The 22,683-nt window shown below is 40.7% G+C and overlaps 1 protein-coding gene across 1 annotated transcript in view; it reads left to right on the forward strand.

Moving 5' to 3' along the window:
- cpne5a (copine Va) overlaps nt 1-20,685 on the forward strand; it is an 86,262-nt gene extending 65,577 nt beyond the window's left edge. The window contains exons 12-20 of the mRNA XM_080764256.1: nt 1,071-1,124; nt 2,582-2,643; nt 10,966-11,012; nt 11,313-11,494; nt 12,112-12,239; nt 13,982-14,084; nt 17,283-17,340; nt 17,921-17,994; nt 19,212-20,685. Coding sequence (XP_080620382.1) covers nt 1,071-1,124; nt 2,582-2,643; nt 10,966-11,012; nt 11,313-11,494; nt 12,112-12,239; nt 13,982-14,084; nt 17,283-17,340; nt 17,921-17,994; nt 19,212-19,400 — 897 coding nt within the window. The 3' untranslated portion in view covers nt 19,401-20,685. The remainder of the gene's footprint in view (nt 1-1,070; nt 1,125-2,581; nt 2,644-10,965; nt 11,013-11,312; nt 11,495-12,111; nt 12,240-13,981; nt 14,085-17,282; nt 17,341-17,920; nt 17,995-19,211) is intronic.
- The last annotated feature ends 1,998 nt before the right edge of the window (nt 20,686-22,683 follow it).

Consider the following 22,683-nt stretch of genomic DNA (forward strand, 5'->3'; position numbering starts at 1 on the left):
CGTAGCCTAATCCTACAGGGGAGCGGTAATGGAGAGTGATGGCTTTGCGATTTAATGTGACCCTGGCAGTGAATGATGGCTGTGGTTCTACAGAGCATGATCTCAAAGGAGTAGCATCAGGATCACAGAGGCGGAGCAGAGGGTGGGTGTGCAATATGGGAAGGAGCAGGCTAGAAGGAACAGTCCTACCTTTGACTTATTATTCAGTACAGTTCACCCTAGGCAGGTCCTTTATGTTATGTGTACTGTATACACACTGTAGAATGAGCAGGAGAGATGTTTTGGCACTAATGGCTTGGATATAGCCCATGACCCCTTATCTCAAGCCTAGAATGTTACAGTAAATACAGTGACGTTTTATTTTATAGTGATTTAATAGGAACACTGTTCCTATCAAAATGTTCCGCCCATAACCTTGCTTACTGTGTGTGTGTGTGTGTGTGTGTGTGTGTGTGTGTGTGTGTGTGTGTGTGTGTGTGTGTGTGTGTGTGTATGTGTATGTGTGTGTGTGCGGCTGTGAGCGTGCGTGCATCTCTAATAAAAACTTCTGCTGAATTAATGTATTTTTTTTTATAAGTGTGGCTGCAACTACAGCATTTACAGTGTGTGGGTGTGGGCGTATGGGTGTCTTATCTTCCCTGTGTGTACATAACACATTCTTGTATACCAGGGAGTTAATGCACTATATACTGCACTGTAACTGTGTGTATCACTTGCCCGTTTGCTGTTTATTTGGGATTATATCTTTCCAGCAGCAATATACAAGTTATGGGACAATATTCTTGTTGTCCCCGGGTTCTGTTGCACATTCATGCGAAATGTACAGTACAGTGCTCTGCTTCTCATGAAGCCTCCCTGAATAATCGGCGTTCGCCCTACAGGCGCGATCAATGCTATCTCTCTCTCGCCTACTGCAGTTATTGGACTCGCTCCCTATGCGCCATTACCCTCCCAGAAATGCAGGAGGAGCACAATTTTTTTTAATAACTTGCCCACGGCTGAATAAAAAGGATTGTTGTGCTGGAAGTTTACATTCTGATTCTTTACATTCTCTCTCTCACTGATATTAGGTGGTGAATGCCAAGAAGAAGTTGAAGAAAAAGAGATACATCAACTCAGGGACGGTAAGTGTGAGATGATCGAGATCAGCGCCACCCTGCCCCTATAAATGCATGCGTGTGAGAGTGACTAAATATCTTTCATTTCACCTGGTATTTAAGTTTATTGTGCTCATGTATACTATCTTCCTTTTGCATGTGTATTTTTTGTGTGTACCAATGTGACACATTTTCTGCAGCTCTCAGTGTGCCTGCGCACAGACCTTGTGAGAGAAGTTCCTTGTATATACCCACCTAACGTTAGTTATTAATTAAAGTCACATGTGGGTGCTTGTTGGTGCATATTGGCCTTATTGCTGCTGCCGTTGTTGACAGCAATTACACATTTCTGTATGCCATTGCTAACTGTTTCTGAAGGTTCCAACTAAGTAGTCTACTTAGTTGGAACCTTCAGAAACATTTAGCACTTTACTTGTTGCCTGCAAACGTCATTGGTTTTCTGGCGATATAGGTTTTGGTCTGGTTTGTTTGTTTTTGTGGATGAGCTGAGAATCGACTAATCTAATCTGACAAGTACTAAGAATACCAAAATGTTCTTGTAATTTTCCCCCACTGTGGGGTGATAACTTGAATATCCCGTTTTTATAGGATTATGGAAAAAAGAACCTGTGTTGGATCCATCCAATATATTGAACTTTTCATTGGTTCAGTATTTATAAAACCCAATGACAATGACAAACGTAACCACTTTGGAAATAATGGCAATAGCCGATGCGGCGCAAATTGTTGTGAACATGTAGATCGGCTATTTTCACTACTTTTGTGCGACACTCTTGTAGTAGTAGAGCAGAAATAAAAAAATAAAAAACATAAAAAGCTGAATTATGAAGATATGTTTTCTTTCCTCTGCCCGACAGCAAAAATACTGTATGTCTTCTACACCAGGTTTTTGGTGGTCGTTTTTAGACTGTGGATAGGATGGGAATTGACTTGTCCAGGCCATGGTTTCATACACAGTACAAGGTTTTGACCTAGTCTTGTTTACCTTCATCCCTAAGGAAGTGGTTCAGCTTTCTTAATACTTCTATCTCCATTTTCAGCGCTTTTCATGCAGATTGGTGAAGATGTAGTAGATGAGGAAAACATTCTAATGGCCCCAAATCAAGGCTGAATATAGAAACGAGTCCATAATAAGAGTATACATCCTATTAGTGAGTGCCAGTGAAAGATGTTTATGGGAGAGAGAGAGAGAGACGGCATTGTTATTGCCCAAGCACTGTGCTATCTGATTGCATAATTGAAATCAGAGACAATTCATCCATCACACTGGCCCATCAACTCACAATCAGATGAATGTTGGATGGTGGCTTGGCTAATATGTCACCCGATGCCTGGGTAAATCACGTTATGGGTGGTTAGCCCCAGGGCCAGCCGCTAATGTGTAGATTGGTAAATTGTGTTTTCCTTAATCGCCCAAGATTCAGCGCAACTGCTAGATAATCAGTTTGGTCTCCATTTCCCAGGTGTCAGTGCTGTCGTTCAGCGTGGAGTCAGAGCACACGTTCCTTGACTACATCAAAGGAGGGTGAGTTTTGTATGCTTAGGTTTGTGTATCAGCCATACTTCCGCAGTGACATGCACCCATTGGTTTTATTTAGGCGAGACACTACAGGTGAAATCATGATTTTTCTTCTTCTTTTTTTTCTTTTGCTATTTTGCTTCCTAAACATGTTTTCTTTCAAACTAAAGCAAAATACACATTCAAAATACAGATTTAGATGTTTATTTTGATAAATATTTTAGCCAATGACAGCTCGTTTTTCTGGGTGAAAATCCACCATCTCTATTTTCATGATTGGTTGTTGGTACAAAGTAAGTGACCATATTTGGATCAGACCACAGTCAGCTCGAGGTCCAGACCTTTCCAATGATATATGCCATTATATGTTGTTGCCAAGGTTTGGATGAGATATTTTGTCTCAAAATAGTGGCTTCAAATAAAACGTTTTGGAATTTTACAATACAAATCTTTAAAGGCCGTTTTCTCAAAATGAGTTTTCCTCATACCTGGGACAAAGAATCTCCACTTCAGTTGAACTCACATACACCAAACGTTCCAGTCTTATTCATAACTATATTCCGCAGACATTTACAGATGGATTTGTTGATATATCATTCACAGCCTGATTTACATCACATTTTATACCTAAAAACATGCCGAAAATTGGGTTTTTTATGCCTGTTGACACTCATTTCTGATTTGTGGAGTGATAATTAGAGATATCAAAAATCCCATCTGTAATTTTCTTTGTCTCTAATGTGTCAACAAAAGGAAATGATCATTTTGAACCTGGCTTTATCCGATCTTCAGATTTATTGTCCCGAAATGTATGCAAATTAGCGCATATAATGCATAATTTGCATATTTAAATTTCAGAAAACTTGTAATACAAAAAATCTTAGTTTTAATATAAGTAATCAACTGGAGAAGTTTCATTGTGATAGATATTATTTAAAAATGTTTCCCTATTCACCTCGCCTTATGACTTCGCTGTTGTAGTTTTACTGCATGCTTGAGTGGCTGAATACAGAAGCACTGAGGTATTTACATCAGAGAGCCAACAACACTACTGCTCAACTTCAATACAAGACGCAGATTACTGTGCATTTAGATTAGGACTCAATTAAAACAAATAATCCAATTAATTAGAGGCTTTGTATGGATCGAAATTAATCACATTTTTAATCGCATATCAATGTTTGACCTCAGAAGTTTTTTAGCGTGCACTGGGGTTTGTCTGTTGGTTGGGTCAGTGCACCGGGGTATGATCTGTATTCCTGATGCCTTCCAGTGAAAACATTTTTGTGTTACTTATAATTAAAATGCGTAATATGCGTATATTAAAATTAAATAAAGTAAGTAAGTAAATTATTTTCATCACGTTATTTTTTCCATAAGTATTTAATCAAAATGAATCAGTTAGTCTCAGCCCTAATTTAGATGCATCACTGTAGCTCCTTCTGTCATTCTCTCTTGTTCTGTGTCTCTGTCTGTCTGTCCGTCCGAATTGCATTTACTTTTAAGTGGCCTGGAATTTTCCATATGTGCCTACAGCCTGTCCCCAAAGGAGACAGCCCACTCTGTGGCTCCAGCCACACTGTCATGATGAATATGAATGACGGTGATAAAATATGAAGGGGATCGCTGTGCTTAATTAAAGGCGGCCAACCAGTCTCTGTGGATCGGTAGCTGCCCAGAATTTAAGCTTTTACTCTGTGTCCCAGATCTCTTCTGTTGGTCCCTCCCTGGCCTTCATGAATGTACACACACGCGCGCACGCACGCAGATTTAATCAGAATGTCTTCTTGGAACAACATGCACTAACACCAAAAGCTGTAATATCGTCACTGTGGGTGGAAATCCTGAATAGCCCGTTACTTTAAAGGATTATTGAAAAAAAACCTGTTTCAGTAGTCTCTCGCGACAGACTGTTGGCTCACACAATTTCCAAATGGGCAGTTTTTCCTTTTTTTGGCCGATGGGTTCCCAGATTGGTGTTTCAGTGGATCCATCCAATATATTGAACTTTCCATTGGTTCATCCATCCATCCACCCATCTTCAACCGCTTATCCGTAGTCGGGTCGCGGGGGCAACAGCTCCACCAGAGTGTTCCAGACATCCCTCACCAGAGCAACATTAGTGACTTCCTCCTGGGGGATCCCGAGACGTTCCAAGGCCAGTGAGTATTTCTTCCAACTGCGCCTTGGTCTGCCCCGGGGTCTTCTCCCAGTGGGACGTGCATCGAGGACCTCCCTAGGGAGACGCCCGAGAGGCATCCTAACCAGATGCCCGAACCACGTACAGTAAGCTGGCTCCTTTCCAGGCAAAGAAGCAGCGACTCTACTCCAAGTCTCTCTCGTGTGACTGAACTTCTCACCCTATCTCTAAGGGAGCCACCCGTCGAAGAAAACTCATTTCGGCCGCTTGTATTCGCGACCTTATTCTTTCGGTCATGACCCACACTTCATGACCATAGGTGAGAGTAGGAACGAAGATTGCTCAGTAGACAGAGAACTTTGCCTTCTGGCTCAACTCTCTGAGCACGGAAATTGCATTTGGTTGGTGTCACAGTTGTGCCAGTGCGTTGCGTTTCAAATGAAATGCGAATCAAAAGACAGGGGCGGGTTCCACATGGAGTGGGCGCTACATCTAAATAAGACGGAAGGGAAACAATTGCTCCTTGAGCGGTGGTGGCCTACTACAATTCAATTTGGAATTGGATTCCCTTCGGACTATTTTCATGGTATGCACAGTGCTTCAGACCGGAAAGGGGAGTGTCCGCTCAGATTCTGAGCGCAACGTACTTCCCTCACAGGGATACGTTCCTTTTTTCCCCAGAAGTTCATTTTTTCTCGCCCGCCTAGTGGCGAAAAATAAAACTTCTGGGAACTCAGATTACTGGGGATCTGGATGTTCCGGGTACCCCCACACGGAGTTGCACCCCTTACTTCACACGGGTGGGATTTGTTTTTGTCTTCTACACACAGTGGAAAATTATAGGAAAGGAGAAAGTGATGGGTGGATAGATGGTGAAGAAAGATCATAAAAGTATTGATTGCTTGCAGCTTAGTGCGTGAGCAATGGTTATGTTTCTTCGCATCCCTGATTCCTGAGGATACCTGCCTACAATACCAGGTCTGTTCTGTAAACTAGTGTTTCTCAAACATTTTCAAGTGAAGGACGCCCAAATTGGTATTTGTTTGCGGACCATACACCATTTGAAAAGGGTTTTGTGCAACGAAGTCTCATAAGAGAAGAGTTGAAGTGGTTAAATTGTTCCTCATTCTACTGGGGACTTCTGGGGGGGTCCTTCAAGGACCCCTGGGGGGCCCTTCAAGGACCCATGGGGTCCCCAGACCCCGGCTTGAGAGCCACTGCTCTATACTCACAAATCCTATATTTAGAAAGAGGGTGAGGCAGATGAGAAGGATTTTTTTCTTCTTTGTAAGTGACAGTGAGAGTAGTTGGTCCCAGACACCAGCCGGGATGAAAACCAACAGTTAAATATTGATGCTATATTGATTTCTTCCAATTGCAAGTGTTTGCCCTACCACCATTCATTTTGTAACAAATGATCACTGTGTTGAATTTTAGATGGCTTTTTTTCTCACTGGAGGGGAAAGAGTGATTTATTTTATCCCCCTCTTCAAAAAGATACGACCTAAAGGTTCTCAGAGTGAAAGTTATTTTTTGTTAATGTTCAACTGGGAGGGGGAATTTATAATAGAGGTTACTAAAGGTCTCAAAGCTGCACATGCCATTCCATTCTGAGAGCTTAATGCAAGATTTATATTCTTTTTCATCAAAGGACCATATTAAAATGTTTCTTTTGAAATTAAATCTTCAATGAGATCACCCAGGGTAATGATTAAGGTTTAATAGTTTCATAATACACCAGTGATATTGGTGCGGTATTATCCCATCACCACCAGACTGCAGTCTGCTGGTTTTACAGGATAGAGATGTAACTGAAGCTGTAGCTACTATGTAACTTTCTACCCCGGATTTGAACCCCGGTCCCCTTGCGCCATTGCTGAAATGTTTACCACTGAGCTAATAGAGCCGGGATGCATACGTTCACGTTGGTGAGACATACCAACAGTCCTACAGTCATTAGTCAGACAAACCCGTGCTTGTTAAAAATCACCTGTGCTGCAGGTTTAAAATCACCCACGCTGCGGGTTAAAAACCACCTGTGACTGAGGCGGGTTAAAACTAAACCATGCTGCGGGTTAAAATTCTGAAATGTTGGCTGAATGTGTGGCTGAAATGTTTATCACTGAGCAAATACAGCCTTTAAAGAAAAGGTCTACCTTGACCTCAAGGTCAACATTTGTGTAAAAATAGAGACAGATTCGTGTCATATAGAAGATCTGGGACGACAGATTTTGTGTGTGATTTTATTCACACACAAAATTACTAGAGCTGTAAATGAATGGGTTGGAGATGCAATTTAATTGATCCTGTACGTAATCATGGCAGAGAACATTGAGATGTTTCTCTAGCTCAGATTTGACAGTGTCCGATTTTATAGTCTGCTCTTGCTGGCTCAATCAAGAAATTGTCATAGAAATATTATTCCCAGCCTTGCCTCCCTAGACATCAGAATTTTGTTTCAATTCACTTTAGTGTAACACTAAATATTTTTTTGCATAGGGCAACATCTGGGCAACATCTGGAATTTTGTGGTCTGCCTGCTGTGTGAAGATGCAGTAGAACCCAGATACAGTATACAGTACATAGTAGAAACCATTTGATGCTGTCAGACTATTCCAGTAACTCAACAACAAAAAGCTTTCAGTTGTAGATGGAACACAAAATCACTCAGGGAAGGTGTAAACTACAGTGGGTGAAATTAGTTTTTGTGCAAGCTCCATAATTTTTGTTATTTTCAGAAATTAAAAGAAGGGGGGCACAGGGAAAGAAATTAGAAGAAAATCATGTTGAGAAGAGGCACAAATCGAATTCAACCACATTATATACACATCCAGCTGGTACGTTATGCACACTAGCCCTTACCCGTTGTGAGATATTTGCCCCCCTCTTGTGGCCGTGGGGGGGTACTGTGCCCGGTGTGTTTTTAATTCACGGATAAATGTTGCATCCTTTGGTATTCTTCTCCTGATAAACTACACGGTTTGCACACATCTCACCATGCACAACGGCGACAGGTAGCCTGTCCACACATGGACCGCTACTTTGCATTCATATTCATGTCATATTGACAGTACAATACCCATTTTTGCATTTTTTTATCCACTAATAAATTCATTATAAATCATTAATGTGTCAAATGGGAAAAAGGGCTCCGTTACGCCCTCCATATAATTATGGTCCATGCCTGTGTGAAAAGTGGGAGTGATTGGGCCAGCCAATGTTGAGATAGTTGAGATAAAGCGCTGTCAGGGACATTCAGACAGACAGACATTCAGACATTCGCTGAATTTTAGTATGATGATGATGATGATGATGATGATGATGATGATAGTATGATGATGATGAGGTTAGACATAAGTGCAAAAGAGTATCAGTGCATGTACGTGAGATTAAGGTGCAAAGAGAGTATCAGCTCATTTTGTCTTGTCAGGTTCAAACACATAGTCCTCAAAGAGCAGTAACTTTCACAGGTTCATTCCATGTGGAAGATACACTGGGAAAAGTAAAGTAGTAGAAGTACAGTAATTATTCCTACAGGTTAGGCTACCTGTATGTTTCGCTGGACTTTGCTCTAATAGAACTGTTTGTTCACCATGGGAATGCTCTACAAAACTCTACAATAAAATTAAAGAGATAGAAGCAATGAGATAATAGAGGAGATTAGTGGTCCAGTAACCATGCTTGATTCAAAGAGGTTAGATTACTGGATGGCATCACACATCAACACAGATGAAAATTACGTTTACACACTGCCATTCCGACGCACTCATAACCTAACTTAAAAACAGAAACCTAACCGCACACGGAAGCCATGTAGTTGGACTAGTGGCGGTGTGTTGGAATTAGCATTGCATAATCGCGGCATTAAACAAACTGCCCCGCCGATAGGATGGTTCTGTACACAGCTTGTGGGGACCTCATGTTTTGTTTTTTTTGTACTGTCTTGGTGTTATGTGCTCTGTGTTGTTTTGATGTGGGTGTTGAACTGTTGAACAGATTGTGAAGACAAATATCCTTCGGGACAATAAAGATTATTATTATTATTGCATAGCGATACTAATATCACTGCATGAACAGTGGCGTGCACAGATAGACATTAGAAGGGGCTAGAGCACCACCTGCCCTTGCCCTCTGGACAGCAATGTGCCCTTTTTTGTACAGTGTACAGTCTGTGGACCATGGTGACCTTGATCAATTATTGATTTAAAAAAAAGCTTCTAATATATTATTTATGCCCCAAAATGTATAAATCTCACACTATTAAGGCAAACGGACGGTTCCACGCGCTGCACAAGGTGCCCTTTTTCACTTGAGCACCTGACCCTCTAAATGTCTGTGCACGCCACTGTGCATGGATATTTGTCTGGTCCCTCTCAGTATTAGATTTTTTCCCGCAATGTCCGGTTGGCTCGTCACCACTTTGGCCGTGAAGTCCTCCCACAATTGAGAGGAGCCAGACTTAATCTGCCTGGGTCATAGCAAAGGCAGATGAAGGCTGGCTATACGAGGCTACAGTACGTTGGAATGCCACTCTGTTCCCGAAAAGGACAGGTTTTGTGGTGGGGCTTCACCTGCCTAGCTGAATAAGGGCTGAATTGCTTTGAAGAGCTACTATGTTTATGACTGCCAGTTTCCATACCTTCATTCTTCTTTCAATAATCAACCGAGACATTCAAATAAAGGCAGCGTGCCATCTAAAATATTCCCCATTGTCAGCCAAGCAGTTCAACTCAATGCTGATTAATGAGGCATGGTCAGAGTCTCCCCAGGAGAAATGCACTATTATCTGTGATACAATGCTGGGTGGCATTTCTGAATGGACCTGGAGTCAGGAGAGGCAATCAGTGGTAATCACAACGAACGAGTACACACTTTGATCTCGGCCTTGCATCCCTCTGCCTCCTCTGTTGGTCTGTCTATCTTGGGGAGCAGGCGATGAAATCCTAGCGCAATGTACTCCTGTTGTTAGATTGTGTTTAGTTTCTCTCCAAGGTCTTGACTCTCACAATCACTGTACTCATGAATAAAATATGTCTGAAGGTGTTAGGTCAGCCCTTTGTGATGCTGCTTGCAGATTGTTGAACAGTGGAGATCCCTGAAGTCTCCTTTGATTGACATCATCGGCTATAGCCTAATAATGTATTGACTGAATCAGAGTGAGATGAGGATGACGAGGATGATTGTTGTAATGGTGGCAATTACAACAGTGATGAAGATGTTGCTCTATGCTCAGTGTTCATTATTATGTGTTAAACAGAAAGACAATAATGTGTTGGTTACACAACTGCTCCTTTATCTCCCTTATGTATCGATTTTGCTGAACCCAAATCCCTGAAGTGTGTTTAGTGAAGTCATTTTGTAAACAACTGCATCGGTTTGCCCTGTGTGCAAAGTACAAAGCACTTGGTAAAATAAGTTACTATTGGTCAAATCTTTTAAAATACCTAAATTTTGTTTCTGTGATCAGGTACTTTTATCAGGAACTCTCTTAATCACTTTACTTGTATAGACTATATGCTATATATGGCTATACAGTATATGTTATGTACATATTTTGTATGTCCTACATACACAATAACACACAGTACAGGATGAGTGTTAGTGTATCTCAGCCTTAACCAGTAAAGGTGACTACATTTAATGTATTGTACATTATTTTCAATATTATAGTAAGAGCATATTTGACAATTGGCATCCATCACTTAAAGATTCAGGATGGGTTTTCGAGCATGTCTAGGCAGACACCGTATCGCTGGCTATTCCTACAAGCGGAGATGAGTTGGCTAGCTTGAGTTGTTCTTGAACCCATTTCCATTGCATCGGTGGAAGCGGATAAAAAAGAAAAAATTAAGAAAAGGGGAAACTATTTTTTGAGACGCGACGGTTGACTGAGCCATGTTACTTCCCAGGTGAGAGCTCAGGGAGAAAGCAGAATGAAACCTGGGTAATTGCGGCACTCCTCTGGACCGATGGACAGGATTAGGCCTCTAAGCCAAAGTACTTAAATGTTACGGAAACTCTATGGGAGTCCTTGAGAGATGGAGAAAATGTGGGAGTTAGTGTGGTAGGACTCGGAGACAGCAAACATTCATTAAGCTGCAGTGCTGGGGCCAGCAGTTCACTGTGAAGGTATTGTGAGTTTTGAATTCCTGCTAACCAGCATCCTTTTCCATATCTGTCTGTTTCAGCACCCAGATTCACTTTACAGTGGCCATTGATTTCACTGCATCGAATGGTGAGTTCTCGAAATAACATAATTTGTAGGCTGATGTACTGTATGACTATGCCATTTTCCGTGAACCGAAGTCAGGATTTATGGGTCTTTCTCGCAGAATATAATTTTTACAGTCCGAGTTATGGATTTGTGTTGTACTTTTGCACACTGGGAATGAATACTTAAACCGTTGTACTTTGTACGACATAGTGTTTTAGGATTGACTTATACTAGACCCTAATTACACCTTTGAGTTATTAACCCCTTACAGCTGGTTGTCAGTAAAAGTACTTTACTGACTGACTGTTCCTGTCTTGAAAGGCAATCCATCCCAATCCACTTCACTCCACTACATGAACCCCTACCAGATGAATGCCTACGCTATGGCCCTGAAGGCCGTGGGAGAGATCATCCAAGACTATGACAGTGATAAGATGTTTCCCGCCCTGGGCTTCGGAGCTAAGCTTCCTCCTGATGGGAGGGTCTCCCATGAATTCCCTCTGGTAACTATCACTGCTGGGGCTGCTTGATCGGCTGTTACAATCCCCCATCAAACAGCCAGTCAAGGCCTGACTACGCAGCTTAGACTTTTCAGTGAAGTGAGGCTGAATTTGCATGAATATTTTATGCATTCCCAGTGGAGTTTGCCTTTTGCATGTGCCTTGTTTTATGTTTTTAATGTTTATTCCAATGTGCGTGTAAAGACGGTGGTTAGTACCGTATGTGCATTGATGTCATGGATGCATCTGTTCTGTATATTTTTGGGTGAATGATGGTGCACCTTAGATAATGCATTATTTAGAAGGAATTAAATTTGCTTTTTTATAGTGCAAATTAATGTCTGTACTGTAAGCCTGACGGATTCTTAATTTGGCTTCTCGCAGCTAGCTAATGTCCTCTGGCTGCTGTACAGTACACTTAATGAGGGGCATATCTACAGGGTATTGCCTCTAACACTCCATGTTTCCATGAAAATGTACATTAAGATGTGTATGTGCATCAAGACTAATATTGTAGAATCATTTCTACCCCCATCCTGTATTCCCTATAACTTGTAAATATCATCATAAAATATCATCATTTCATTGGTTTTCACGTCTTGATTTAAAACTTTTCATAGAACGGCAACATTGAGAACCCATACTGCAATGGAATGGAGGGTATTCTGGAAGCTTACCACCAAAGCCTTAAGACAGTTCAGCTGTACGGACCGACCAACTTCGCCCCAGTTGTTAACCACGTAGCAAGGTATACTTATCTGGCTATCACACCACATCCTAGCCTTTTGCTCCATGTTCACTCTCTCTATTCCTGGCTGAAAGTAAATTCTAAGGACAACCTTGTCAAGCTATTAACGGCATTACAACAGAGAGTGATGGTTGCTCTGTCAATTTAGCAGAGCTAATGAAGGGAAAGTAAACAATCAGCTGAGATGAATCTAACTGTGGTCAGACCGACCAGACATTCATGGCACCAGACATGTCCTAATCTAGGTGTTACAATACTGTGGCGTTTTGACATCGAGTGGCATAAAAAATCTCCATGTCTGGTTTGGAATAGAAGAAGGCTGATGGGGTGATTAAAAATCGGACACCATTCAACCGATGAGTCACTTATTACTATACTGTGGTAAAGTGGTTCTTGCCATGCTTTTCACTGCATGCTTGCTGTCACAAAAGAAAAAAATTGCTCAGGGTAAATAGGCAGTGTCAATGCAGCATAAAAAATGGAAACCTGAAGAAACTTTGCTTTAGCTTAACACGTTCACCAAGCATACTTTCACTAGATGAAGACAGTTGCACAAGGATGTGTAGTCTACCACAATCGTCTCGTAACTGCAGATTGTGACTACAGTGCATAACTGTAGTCCCAAGTTTCCAAACGGTGGGATGTAATGTCCTGTTCAGTGTCCCTTAGCTTTGTTTGATTGGCTCTGAAGCAGAACTGAACTGTAAACACTGTATACGTTTACTGTGTGCGTGTTTCCCGTTCAAATCTGCTGCCAATAAAATGACGCTATGGGAAAATGAACTGAGAACGGCTACTGTGTGCCACATTCTAGAAACCTGGGACTAGTTATGCTATTGTCTTCCAGACAAGATGAGAATATCACTACTTAGTAGATACTGTATTAACCTACATAAACTCATCCTAAATATTGGGAGCAATATTTTATATCAAGGTGTGTCAAGTAGTCGGAGAGACCCCAGTGGAATTCAAACTTCTTATTAGCTCATATAAACCTACATGTATTTCAATGTGATCTTCCTTGCAAGATAAAAATACTGATTAGTGAGGCCACAGTTATTCATAATTTATTTTAATGAATAGACAGATCCCCAGTATGTAAGTCAGATGTATTGACCACCAGGGTTAGGGTTAGGTGACCTGTTAAGGTATGGTTAAGAGCTTCTGCTAAATTGCCTACTCCTACATTGTTGTGTCGGCTGAAAGCCATATTTATATTACTGAAAATAAATAATTTTCATGGAAATCTGTTAATTTCTGATGGAGTCGTACGATGAAGTCTGAATTAGGTTTAATGTTTGTTTATGCAGACCTGCCCTACATTCCTTTATCAATGACACACTGTGCTGTTTGATTAAAATGTCAAACACAATCATGCAGTCAAACATTCAGGAGTCTGACCTTGGCTTGATAATTTCCGTTCTTTCTCCCTTACCAAGTCTGGACAATAAGCACTGGGCAATCATTAATGTCGTGAAAGAATATGACTATACAGTGCCACTTGCATAAACACATTAGTAAATTATTCATAGTGCGGCCAGCAATGAGCAATTGAATCTAGGCCGCCCGGTCTCTGATGGGTTATTATTATTGTGTCTAGATGAGCCAGTGAGACTTGAATACACAACACACAACATTTGGGAAACACTGCTCCACAGTATATGAATACATTGCCTTTTCCTTCAATTTGGACTGCTTGGTGCCGTCTTAACTCCATACTGTACTCAATGTCCTTTTCGTAGCTATGCAGCGGCTGTACAAGACGGCTCTCAGTACTTTGTTCTGCTGATCATCACTGATGGCGTCATATCAGACATGGCACAGACCAAGGAAGCCATTGTAAATGTGAGTTCCATCTAAACATAACTGAAGGGGGTTCAATGTCCCCCACCTCCTGGTTAAACTCTGCCTGTCTCTCTTTGTCTGTCTGTCTGTCTGTTTCTCTCTGACATTTTCTCTGCAAGGCATCTTAATTGCTTTTAACTTACTATTGCACAGTTCTTGCCAGCCTCCCCCGCAGGAAAAAAATCAATCTTTGTTACGTTTACGATTCTGGAAGTCAGTAGCACTAGATTAGAGGAGGATTTATGTGATGTTTTCTGCTCTGCCTGAACTGTTTTGTTTTCCCCCCTGAACTCCGTTTGGCCATTCTTTTAGCTGTCAGCACTACAAACACAAATTTCCTTTGACTTACCAATTGCAGACCAATCGTCCCTCCTGGATATGGGATGTTCAGTAGTGGGATCGATCTGTCCTGATAACAGAGAGAGGAGGGGGGGCTGTTATGATTATAAGTAGAATTGTAAATGGATGTCCTTGTCACACAGTACTGTGAGAGGGGCCTAATGTGATAAGGCTGTGACATGGCCTGACATCCTGTTTAATGGTCGGCAGTGGCTCAGGGGTAGAGTAGCCGGTAAAGCAGCTTGATAGGAACCGCAGGGTTCCCGGTTTGATCCCGAGTCGAGAGTTGAAGTGTCCTTGAGCAAGACTCCGAAACCCTAATTGCTCCAGAGTCCCGATGTGCAGGTTGGTGTGTGAATGTGTGTGTGAATGGGTGAATGTAATGCACAATCCATGCACCGTTTACCATTATGTCATATCAGCATCATGGACAGTATCATGACCATGATACTGACCACGACACCATCCATTTCTATCCATCGGTAGGACAATGAAAAGTCATTTTTCAAGGTTTCGAAGAAACATGACATTTCTTACATTATTTATTTATAATAATGTTACATTATCATTAAACTATGAGTGTTTTGCCAATTATTGGGGGGCCCACTTGTGATATCCTCATGAACCAGCAGTGGTGGGCCCTGGCCCACGGGTTGAGAGTCACTGATGATATAAGCCATCAAACAGCCCAGGAGTTCTACTGGGCTTCTTCTCATTGGAAGAACCCACAGCAGACTGGGTTTAAAGGGAATAATCACTGGATGAACCCACAGCAGACTGGGTTTAAAGGGAATTTGCGACTGTTAGTCAAACCATTAGAACAGCCACACCTTCCTTTTAAGATCTTGTCTGCTGCTCTACGCTGCCTGGGCCAAACCTGCTGCTGTGTCTAACCGCTGACCTGGACCCTGCTACTCTCTCCTGTCGGCACCGTAGAGCCAAGGACTGAATGACCCGTTTCAGTTGGCATGCAGCCATTTGCTTATGCTGATAAAAACAAAGATATGGAGTTATGTTCTGTGCTTGAGCTTTCTTGCTTGTTTTCTTGTTTTTGTTGCCATGTTAAATGTGTGTAGATACAGTGACATCAAAGCAAACCTCTGTTGGGAGTACTGCTGTTAGCCAAAACTGTTATTTCCTGTTTCCCTTAGTTCTGCACACCTTAGCCTTCACTGCCAAAAATATCTAGTTATTTAACATGACAGCCTTTGGGGTAAATAATGGCTCAAACCATTTGCTTTGATGTTATTCTACCGTTCTTTCCCACAGTCTCCAGACAGGATTGTAAATCATAAAGTAGGAGTTCTGTCTCCCTGGCTCAATAGTCCAAAACAGAGGTATTGCTGCCACATCATTCATTTGGCTCTGCTCTTAAACCGTCTCTGGGGCGATACATTCTCGCACTTGCCTATAGTGGACAGTGAGACTGACTTTTTATGGAAATTTAAGGGACTCTGATGAACAAAGGTCATTATGAAAGGAATTTATGCCAGAGGATTCTTGACCTGTGAAGTGGGAGGAATGAGAGAGTTGAGTCGTGAGAATCCCAGGCAATGTAACAAATAGTGCAAACTAAATAATGTAGGCCTGCATACTTTATATGAATGTGATGTGGCGTTTAATAGGCAAGGATGTAGTAGAACCATGTATGTTCCAGAGAGATATAACGCATTGTGTATTAGTAGTACATGCTATTGTAGGCTATGTGTCAAACTGATAGCATGTATGAGCCTCCAGCAGTAATGGAGAGATAAATATGTTGATAGATAGGTAGATATAAGAGCAGAACGCAGGAAAGAGAAACAGAAAAAGGGTAGAGAAAGAAATAATGTGTGGCGAGTCTGGCGACTGCCGCGACTCGCGAGAGAGGCAAAGAGAAAGCAGATAAAGATATGGAGAATGTGGTCCTCCTACAGTAAGTGTTTACTCTTATCTGTGACAGTCTTATTCCCATGGGAGGGATTCCAGGAAGGCTGGCCTACTTTGGCCCCTTCCGCATGTTTTTCTACAACAATACTGATTATTCATTCATGCACTTTTGCATCCTCACTATGAGACACGCACACGCAGCCTATACAGTATTATTGATCCAATCAATACACAATGAACCGTAGTGGAGATCTAATCAGACAGTACACAATGAACCATAGAGTGAGTCACAATGTGTATATTTATATCATTTATTTTCACAGGTATTGTGTATCGTTTTTTATCTGTTAATGCACATTACAGCAGTGGTTGCCATGATGTACTATTGATAAATATGTGAAACCCCTTGCGTTTTTTGCCATGAGCAAACAAAATGAACAAGTAATACAGGAGCGTGTGTGTGACCGATGCATGTGGAAGTAGCCATGTTTTATGCATATTTGACACACCACTCATGTTGGGACATTTTGTCTTTTGCTCTTTTACTTGAATTGGTTTGTACAGATGAAGCAGACGAACCACATGTAACATTATAGAATTTAACATTCTGTATTGTGCCACTGCCATCCAATATCATTGTAATGTTCCACAATTCGTTGGCATTAACTGTGGAGCCACAATGCTCCTCTGAGTTGAATAATGCAGTTTGTCCATTCTCAAGGGAACCCTGCTGTATATTGGCAGATGTCACTGCTGTACTGCAATGACCTGTTTATGCTAGCTGTCAAATTGGAACTGGACCATTCGTATTATTTTTTCTTTCTTTTTAATGGTGTGAAATGCAAACACAAGATGATGTTACTGTATGCTATTGTTGTTCTTTGTACTGTTGCTTTGGGAAAACACTAAACAGACATACTGTACTGACCACTATTATGTTCATAAACCTCCAGCTATTCAATGACTGCTTGTTGCTTTCCTTCGTGACAGGCAGCTAGGCTCCCCATGTCTATCATCATTGTTGGAGTTGGCCAAGCTGAGTTTGATGGTGAGATGGCTTCTCTTCACTCACACTAAAGACCCTTTTGCACACAGTCAGAAGATTTGGCATGAAAGAAATGCACGACAAAAATGCAAAATGTGCCTTTTGGAGACTTTTTTCTTTAGTACCTAGGCCAACAGTATCATGATGTCAGGCTCAGTGTGTGGCCTAATGTCAAAGGTTTTCAAAGTGGGCACCACAGGGGAGTGCCAATGGGGATAATTGGAAAGGAGATGAAAAATATATAATTTAGAATAATATATGTGTGTATTTGTAATTTGAATTCCAATTCAGTTCATATGATAATTGTACTAGTTTAACTACTTTCAACCTGACGGCCTTATTTTGGGCATATTATTGTCAACATCTTTTATTAATGTTCAAACCTTGTCAAACATTTACAGAAATAGTGAAAATAAGTAAATTAATTTACAGAAAGTGAAAATAAGTAAATTCTACAAGCAAATGGGGGGTGGGGTCCTTGGCTGAAATAAGTCATATTTAATGATTATATATGAACGATTCTCTGCTTGTGAGATAGTTTGGACTTGTGAATAGTTTACATTAATTATTATGACCTTTGTAGCTATGGTGGAGTTGGACGGCGATGACATCAGAATCTCCTCACGAGGAAAGCTGGCAGAGAGAGACATTGTACAGGTGAAAAACCTCTGCCGTTTTCTCTCCTTTTTTTCAAATGTTTACTGTAGTGACTCTAGTGAGAGAGAATGCCATGGGGAAACTTTGCTGCATCTTGGGATGCTGATACTACATTTTGTTTGTGCATTCGCACGTGTTCTCCTGTGTGATTGGGTAGAAGCCCTCCATGCACTAATTATAGCAGAGGCAGTATCATGTTTATGCAAAAGGAATGCGGCCATGCAACAAATTTATGTCAAGTCTGTACCAAATTTGTACCATGTTCACACAGATGTACAGTAATGGTGACCTGCAGTCCATTTCCACTCAATAAAATTATTGACATTGAAAACAAGGCATGCACCACACCGGTCCGCACGCCTTGAGCCCCGTGAGGCATCAGCCAGGCAATATATACGACATATATTATGGCAGGTCCATGTACAGTATGAGACACTGGAGGGATTTGTATTTAAAATGATGGATACAGGTAGGGACAACACTCGGCCGTGTATAAGTAAATGTATTTTACTTTGGATTGAAAACGGTATGCTTTTTCTTTATTTTTTTCCCCACCCCAAGATACTTTTGGGGCTTTTTTCTGCTTTTATTGATACGTAGATACAGTAGTCAGACTAATGGGGAGAGAGATGGGGAACGACACGCAGCAACGGTAATTGAGATCGTGAGTAGAACCTCCGACGTGCTGTCAGGCGGCATTAGCACCCTTGTGTCCAGACGGCTCCCCTGGCCGTCCGGGCCAGTACTTGGTAATCTTTACTCGCACACTGCCATAAATTATCTTTCCCGAATGCTCATAGCTATTTTCAGGGGCAAATATGAGTGAAAAGGCTAGCTGTGTGGTCAATTCAGCACTGTCCAAGTAACAATAGGATTGGAATCAGTTAGAATCTACAATATTTCGAAATTGCACATTAGTTTTCATATGGAGTCAACGTCAGCATTGACCATCACTGTCAACATGGTACGCAAAAGCGGTAGCATTCCTTCCCAAATTATGAAATGGTGTCTACAACATTGGTGGCTCAAGTGGCACCGACATATCCAGCATCCACTCTTTTCTATTCAAAGAGGCACACGTGGTGCCCTTGACAAGATAACCAATTTGTTCATTCATTTCATACAGTAGCATCACAATTAGTGAGCATAGCACTGCAATGAAATATATGTAGCCTAAATCATGTCCTCATCAATTTCACCCATGTCGTCCCATGCAGTTTGTACCATTCAGAGACTACATGGACCGCACGGGTAACCACGTGCTAAGCATGGCCAGGCTGGCGAAGGACGTACTGGCTGAAATCCCGGACCAGCTCATCTCTTACATGAAAGGCAGAGCCATTAAGCCCTGCCCCATCCCACCAGCCTGCTCACCTGATGACCACACCCAGACCACGCCCATCTAAGCACCACAGAACACAGGGAAGCGAGGAGAGGGAAGAATGGGAACCTGGTGGATTCTGTTTGCCTTTGCTCGCCTGCCCACCCTCTCTCCTCTCAGAGGACATGGAGATGCTTCAAAGCCTTTTCGTAAATATTCATCCAGTCACACTGAACCAATGACACTCCATTTATGTTTGGAGTGAGTGTGTGGAAAGATAGGAGCCTAATGTGAAAGGAGGTCTTAATTGTTTGCTGTCCAACCTGTCAAAGTGGCGATTCAATGGATAGAAAGCGTACTGTTTGAAGGCGTAAGTATAGTAGAATGTGCCAGTGTGTGTTTGTGGATATGATGACAATTATGGAGTCGGTGAGTGTTGAACTATAGTATGCCAATTGTATTTATTTATTTATTTATAGAGGAAATAATTTATTTATTAGTCCGGGGAGTCAAGTAATATTTCCCCCTGTAGTTTTTCATCCTATTTTTTGTGATAAGTGAAAAAAGAAAAAAAGAAAAGACAAACATTTCTACTTTGATAACTGTATTATAAAAGCATGCGATGAAACCTATCCAGGGGTTTATGAATCGTTGTCACTGTACAGCAATTTATCACTGTATCTGTTGTGTATAGGGCCAGCTATGAGCTATTGCTGTGTTACAGATTACATAGTTGTAATATTTATATAGACAGAACAATGCACTAATTCCTTTCCAAACTAACAAGCACAAAGGTCATAATGTTGTCAAACTGACAAACAACTAGTACAATTAAAAAACAATGTAAAGGAGGACATAGTTATGCTGAACTTGTGTGATGCCCATCGGAACGCATGCTCATTCAATTACGCAATATCCGTTGGACTCGGTTTTCTTGGTGCGTGGTGGAGTTACACATTATCATAGTACACAACTTGGATGGCAGATACAGCTGTAAAAGAAGCTGACTAAACAGATTGTGTTGTTGTAGATCCCCTTTTTACATATATTATATAATATATGTATAATATATTATATAATATATAATATATTAGTCTTGATACATATATTATATAATATATGTATAATATATAATATAATATGTAATATATTAGTCTTGATTCCAAGTAATAAGTAATATATTACTTTTTAAGGAGTAATATGTAATAAGTAACATATTACTCTCTTGAGTAATATTGCCCAACACTGGAGATAACAGTGTCTTCCCCTCCACCACTAAGGACGTACAAAGTAAATGAATGTTGAATAGAAAAATATTTTTGGGCCTACATTTAGTATATTCATATATTATAATTATATTTAACATAAAAAGCAGCATACAAATATTTACACTATAGTTGAAAATACAATATACCAAATTAAATAATATACAAAGCATATTATGGAGGTAAATCATACTGCCAAAGCCATGTTTTCACCTCACTCATTATGCTGTTTTTGTCCCATCATGTTTGATGTGGTTAGCGTTAAACAATTTGATTGGTTTTTCTGGGGTTCTTCTTTGGTGTTCGCAATACCTACAGATGGTAATATCTTTTTGCAAACCTTGATGTCAGCTAATTGTTTCACATTGATTTATTTTCCCAGATTGAAAAGTTTACAATCAAATACCTTACAACAGTGCAAAGTTACTGCAAACTATTTTAATCCTTTTTGAAGCTGCGTGGTCATTTTAATGATGACTAATTGCACAAAAGCAGTATTCTAGTTTGTTTTTTCATTCAATTTTATTTTCAGTTTCTGGTAGGCTTACTTAGTTATTTAAAATGTTGACACTTTGTATGTGATTGAACATTTATATCCCCTGATTTATTCTGTACCCTTGCTATACCAATGGACAATATCAACTATACATTTTGGATACCCAATGCACAATTTCAAAAATGGTGTCAGTTGTATTTTCATAGAGGCAGTGACAATTTGACGACATTGATTCATGGCCACTATTAAGTTATTTTGTAATGTCTGTAGTTAGCAGTTAAGTGGCTGACTGATAGTGGCTGCATACATCCCAGATGAGCCATTCATAAAGTGAACATGTTATATTCAGTGGAATCTTTCAATATACTGATCCAATTGTGCCTATGACATGGAAACATATCTAAATTCAAATACCCAGGTTGAATTCTGCTCAGCAGATCTCATTGTTATGACTGACACATACATAATGATGCTAAAATGTTTCAAGATTATTGGTTACTAAGAGCTACAACAGCTGTTACTCCCTTAACTAGGATTGTTTTTATACTTATAATTCCACAATGATCTTTAATGAAAGTATACAGCATAGCCAAACCTTGTATTTCAAAGTCAAGACTTGTTTACAATATTGACTATTTACATTGGCTTTGTTTGATGAAATGTCCGTAATTTATTTTGTAACTGATGTGATTGAGCATATGTCTTGTTCTAATATGGTTTATATTTGTCCTGGCTTTGTGGTTAAGGAGTTCAATTATGAATGCAACGATCCAGCATTAATGAAGAAGAGCAGTTCTGTTGTAGCCAGAGAACATTCTGTTGGTCCTTACTCCTTTCTCACTAGGTGAGAAAACACAAGGTGAATAATGGTGAGGCATTCATTTATACGATCTGTAAGTAAACCTCAACCATAAATATTGGTCATTGACTTGTATTGCTGTATACGGGTTGAGCTTAATTATACTAGCCTGGCATGGCCTGACTAATATCACTGCATACAGTAGATATTACTCTGGAACTAAGGTGTGGAAGATATATTTCCAGTGTGGTTACAAACAGATTCTAACGTCAAAGCTAAAAAGTCTCACTTTGAAAAGGGGTCTCTGATTGGTCACCCACAACTTTGGAGTGAGCGAAATGTAATTCAAACTGAGGAGTGCCAGACCCAATCTGCCAAGGGCATTTTTCCCCCTGTGGCTAGCCTGAAAGTGCCATGCTTTTCTGGGCATAGAGGGGCGGAACAAACTAGCATTGGAAACTGACACCGACTTCTATTGTTTTACTAACGGTACCTATGAGCCCCCCCTCCCTCCTCCCCTCCCTAGTAGAACGTAGCGGAGAACACGCCACTCTGCACTGTTAATGGTTAGCGAAAAACAAGGTTCACTCCTACTCATTTTCCTGCTGGGCTTGCCCAGGCTTTTTGTTTCACCTTTGAAAACGAAACACCCCGACGCTATCCTGTGGCAGATTTGTCTGGTTTCCAGGCTATAATTATACTATATTTACAGCGAGTATTTAACTCCATATAATTTCAATGTAACTCAAAATGATTGTTGGATCTGCAGCAACAGCAACGGTTCCACCACAGATCGGAAAAACTGTTA

The sequence above is a fragment of the Protomyctophum bolini genome (genome assembly GCF_963924005.1).
Source record: "Protomyctophum bolini genome assembly, chromosome: 5".
Lineage (NCBI taxonomy): Eukaryota > Metazoa > Chordata > Actinopteri > Myctophiformes > Myctophidae > Protomyctophum > Protomyctophum bolini.